Source organism: Lolium perenne, chromosome 5 (genome assembly GCF_019359855.2).
Source record: "Lolium perenne isolate Kyuss_39 chromosome 5, Kyuss_2.0, whole genome shotgun sequence".
Lineage (NCBI taxonomy): Eukaryota > Viridiplantae > Streptophyta > Magnoliopsida > Poales > Poaceae > Lolium > Lolium perenne.
Window position 1 is genome coordinate 139,048,086 of NC_067248.2, and position 4,829 is coordinate 139,052,914.

The window sequence follows — 4,829 nt, forward strand, 5'->3', positions numbered from 1 at the left end:
CAACATCTTCGCTCCAGAGCAATCACCTTGCCATGGCTGCCGGCACCGCCGCAGGTCACGACAAACACCGCCGATATATCGAGGCACTAATCTCTCCAAATCTGAAGGACGACAAGATGACCAAGCCACCTGCTCCACGACGTTGTTGATTAGAGCACCATCGAGATGGGGGAAAAGCTAGGACACCTTATTTCGTTGTGGAGCCATCCCTGCCACCGATGTGACGCCGTTGAAACACCTAGGCCAACCCTAACTAGTACTCGCCAAAGTCAAAGCGACGAAGCCCCTGCCTCCTTCCATTGCCGGAACAGCGGACGGAGGAGGCAAGGACCAGCGGCCTTGCCGACGAAGGGAGGGGCAAACGTGGTCCCAGCCTAGCTTCCTACATGGAGAAGGGATGTGGAAAAGAAGATACGAGAAAGGCACCTTCATGTCTTGGCATGCTGTAAAGGCAGGAAACCAAATAGTATCGGTGTGCAATCGGTAGAATCATTCACATTCAAAACCAAATATTTTCCATCACACGCAAAAGACGTTTTTACCGCATAGAAACAATTCAGAAAGTAATGTTTCACCGATTCAGCATATAAAACTAGATTGCTTTTGCCCTAGACTTCTTTGTTTTGTGGGAGGCCTTCTTTAGTAGCAGTATAAAAAGTCGTCATCGAGGCAGCATTGATATCCAAATCCCCGCATCGAAAAATCGAATCAAACCCACTTCCTCCACCTCCACGCACGCTCGCTCGCCGCCGCTGCAAGTTTGCAACTCCCTTGCCCCGGCCAATGGCGTCCACCAACGGCGGCGGCCTCCCCACCCACAGCGCGGGCACCACCAAGCCGCCCGTCGACGACCTCCACCGCGAGAAGCAGCGCCTCCGCCGGCGCCGCGGCTGCCTCTGCTGCGCGTGCCTCCTCGTCACCCTCGTCCTCCTCGGCGTCGTGCTCCTGATCCTCTTCTTCACCGTGCTCCGCGTGCGCGACCCGAAGACGCGGCTCGTCTCCGCGAAGCTCGTGGGACTCGCGCCGCGCCTCACCTTCCCGGCGCTCTCCATCCAGCTCAACGTCACCGTCCTCCTCACGGTGTCCGTGCACAACCCCAACCCGGCCTCCTTCACCTTCCTCTCGGGGGGCCACACCGACCTGACCTACCGCGGCGTCCACGTCGGCGACGCCGAGATCGACCCCGGCCGCATCCCCAGCAAGGGCGACGGCGAGGTCAAGATGGCGCTCACGCTGCAGGCGGACAAGTTCGTCTCCTCCGGGGGCGCCATGGCGCAGCTCATCTCCGACGTCGAGGCCGGGTCGCTGCCGGTGGACGCCAGCACCAGGATCCCGGGGCGGGTGGCCGTGTTCGGCGTCTTCAAGCGCCACGCCGTCGCCTACTCCGACTGCAGCTTCGTCTTCGGCATCGCCGAGATGGGCGTCCGCAGCCAGCAGTGCAGCGACCACACCAAGCTCTGATCGGCCATATTATTCCTTCCGTCGTTCGACACGCCGCGCGCGTCGCCGGAGATGGAAGTTTGGAGGACACCTTTTTCTGCCGCTGCCGTGCTCGTTTGCCACGCACGGCGCTTGCGGCCAGCACGACGATCGACGGCGTCGTTGTCACGGAGAGGAAAAGGAGCGACATGATTCTTGATTTTCTGATGATGCGCCAAATTAGTACTGTAGTTAGTCACTACTGTACCTTGGGTAGATTTAATTTGTCGTTTTAGTTGTTGATATTGCGTGGTGTCATCATATAGTATGATTTCGATGGATTGTTCATATGCAGAGACAGGATGGACTTGTAAACTACATACTCATGTGTGCAGAGTAGTGTATACATACGTCTTGTTCATAACATCGTCATGTGTGCAGATTCTTGCTTTGCGCTGACGCATCCTAAGCTAAGAGCTTATTCTAGTATTCTATGGCTTGCAGTTAGGTGGTCGCTTGGAGACGTTGACATTCAGATTACTCTATACTATGATCCTGTAAAACCAAGCCACATGTATTTTGAAGTTATTTCTTTTGATTTTAAAGAAGTGTGCACTGGCGATCTATTAGATATGTCGGCAAATAAAAGTCAAATATAGACAGGTACTGAGATCTATAGACAGGTACTGAGATCCAGGCTGCAATGAAGAATGTAATCAGATTTCTTCTGATTATTAAGAGCTCTCATTTTCCTCGCAAAGAGAAGATAAAAAGGATATCAAATCTGAGGACACGTTGAGGCCATCAGCAGGTCCATCTCAAGATTAATCTGACAGCTGCGACCTGCGAGGGTGCTAGAGTAAAATGAAAGCAGCTATCAAGCATCACGAATTGAGGGTGCTAGAGTAAAATGAAAGCAGCCATCAAGCATCACGAGTTCACGACAGATGGATCACACAACAGCCACGGTTAATACGCCATCTCACTGCAGGAGTACCATCAAACTAAGCCATGTTCAAATTGTCCACTGCTTCATCTCAGTTTCAACAGTTTATACAGGTTTGCATCCAATTGCAAAGACCACAACCACACACAGCATGCACCAAATATGCACTACAGCGCTAAGCAAGAATAAATATGCAATAGTTCAGTTCAAGCAGGGAGAACAACTATTATTAGGATATACAAAGGCTAGGCCAAAAGCCCCCACAAGGTACAACAATCTGGGCAGTAAGACTAGGCTAGCTAAAAGGAAAACTAACATAGCTTACATGTATAAGTTTAAACTGCTTCCTACTTAACCACCACTGCTAGCTCCTACAGCTTCAGAGTTAGCAAAGTTACCATACCACCGGCAAGGATGACAGAGGTGCTGCCATGAGATGTGTCACCGGAAAACAGCACCGAGATGAAGCTCCCGAAGGAACAAGCTCGGCTCTTAATTATTATCTTCAGCAAACAGAGCCTTGGGACTCACTGAACTGAAGTCAAGCTTCCTGCAAATGCCTGGGCTGAGCTTCAGCATTCTCAGAGATGGACGCACAGGAGCGTCTGGGCAGGTCTCTGCGATGCCAGTAAGCAGAGGCTGTGATTCAGGGGTTTTGTAGCTTTCAGGTACGATAGCATCTACCAGATCCTCCCTGTCTCCAGTTGCCTCCAGCGCTTGATTTGAGAATATCAGATCAAGAAACATCTTGCAGATCCCTTGAAGATACAGCTCTTCCTCCTCAGAATCAAACTCATAACTTAACCTTCTAACGGGGAAGTCATCAGCTTCAAATATCAGCTTTCTGCGGGAGAGGGCTTCTGCCCCCCTCACCGCCTTCTTTTTGGGTGCACCGCAGAATTCCTCCTCTGAACCTGGAGCAAAAGGATCAAAGATGTTTCCACGCGGTGTTTGACACCCCAATGAAACACTATCATCTGAATCTTTGCAACAGATCGACAGCTCTAGCGAGACCCCGTTCAGAATGGTGGCCTCAGCAACATCACCCTTGTTATTCTCATGATCACAGACTGTGCCAAGGGAGTCGATGTCTTCCTTCTTTCCCAGGGGAACTTGCAAACAAACTTTTTCACTCACACCCTTTTCCACACCTTCTACCACTGGGGAATCCACGACTTCAGAAGTTTCAGAATCACTATTAGCCAACACGGCATGATCTACTGGGGTAAATGCGGACTCGACCCCCATCATGTTTCCGGAAATAATTGTTAATCTCAAACAAAGTTTCCACTCCCCCTAACTTCAGGATCAAAACCTGCAAAAAAGAGATCAATAAAAAGGTAAGTACCATAAAGTATTCAATAAATAACAAAAAAACGTATTACAGAGCTGCATCGACACAAAAAGAGCTGCAAAAGGGTCATACATCTGGGCAGAATAAATTACAATGGACTACTTTCAGAATACTCTGACCTCAGCGGCAGCGGAACATATATTTGGAATAAAGCGCTTTCTAACTACAAGATCCCATCATCTAGATTCTAGAACAGTATGTTGAAACATTCGTTTAACTCCATTTACATGGATTGGACATTTGAACAGTATGTTCAAACATTCGTTTAACTAGAGTATCCCAGATTTAAAATTGGCAACCGAAGATTTCAGAACCACGCATCGATAATTTCGCAACAATTGAAGAAGCGAACAGCCACACATATACTATTACTACGAATCGAAGCCTGGCAAGTATCTCGCGGATGCCTAGCCACGCCTCGATTCAATCTGAAAGAAATCCCACAGACGGTACATTGGACCGCGGAACAGGCAAAATCGGGAACACTGGAACCAGATCTGAGAAGGGAGAATCGCAATACCTCTGTCTACCTTGATTCAGCCGAAGATTGGGATCCGATGACCACTTCCGAGCTTCACCCAATCAGCTGGAAATCCCGGACACACCGATCTTGCAATTCAAGAAGAGGCGGACGGGCGGAGAAGAGATGGTTCCGGCTGGCGGCGGCGTCAGCTGGTGGAGAAGACGAGCAGGGGGGCGCGGAGGAGCGAGAAGGCGGAGGAGATGCAGAGGAGAGGAGTGGTGGAGCGAAACAGGGGGAACCCTAGAACTCTGTTTTTTATACACCGTTGGGTTGCCGCGCCAAAAGTTTTGCCAGGATTTTCGATGCGCGCCAAAAATCCCTTTTCCCTCTATTTCTCTCCATTAAAATATTTTTTACAGCCTTAGCGACCAGGGTATTCATGATTGGCTAATCAAGATACAGCTGGATTAGGCTGAGAGCACTTAATTGTCGATATATCTCGAGAGAAAATGAAGCCGGTTCACGCAATCTAGGAATAGATCTTTCGAGCGCTGCCATGTGGGCCGCCTAGCCAATGGAGCCGGTGGAACAACGATGAAGAAATTTCTGTGAAATCAAAGTTTAGTCTGAAAAATAGATAACCACTT

At 49.7% G+C, this 4,829-nt stretch overlaps 2 protein-coding genes across 3 annotated transcripts; one reads left to right on the plus strand and one right to left on the minus strand.

The window, feature by feature from the left end:
- The first annotated feature begins 656 nt into the window (after positions 1 to 656).
- Positions 657 to 1,843, plus strand: LOC127300045 (uncharacterized). The gene has a single exon (XM_051330120.2). The coding sequence runs from the start codon at positions 784 to 786 to the stop codon at positions 1,459 to 1,461; it is 678 nt and encodes a 225-aa protein (XP_051186080.1). The 5' UTR covers positions 657 to 783; the 3' UTR covers positions 1,462 to 1,843.
- Positions 1,844 to 2,565: 722 nt separating this feature from the next.
- On the minus strand, positions 2,566 to 4,484 carry LOC127300046 (uncharacterized). 2 transcript variants are annotated; one of them, XM_051330123.2, is made up of 2 exons: positions 4,250 to 4,484; positions 2,566 to 3,680 (listed from the first exon to the last, which is right to left on the minus strand). In XM_051330123.2, exon 2 carries the CDS (start codon positions 3,614 to 3,616, stop codon positions 2,858 to 2,860), a length of 759 nt encoding a protein of 252 aa, XP_051186083.1. In that variant the 5' UTR covers positions 3,617 to 3,680; positions 4,250 to 4,484; the 3' UTR covers positions 2,566 to 2,857. The 2 variants fall into 2 exon arrangements, with proteins under 2 accessions (XP_051186083.1, XP_051186081.1); XM_051330121.2 differs by having other exon boundaries at positions 4,240 to 4,482.
- Between the last annotated feature and the right edge of the window lie 345 nt (positions 4,485 to 4,829).

Coding starts and splice junctions, on each gene's coding strand:
- LOC127300046 (XM_051330123.2), bottom strand. CDS start 3,616: ATGATGGGGGTCGAGTCCGCATTTACCCCAGTAGATCATGCCGTGTTG.
- LOC127300045 (XM_051330120.2), top strand. CDS start 784: ATGGCGTCCACCAACGGCGGCGGCCTCCCCACCCACAGCGCGGGCACC.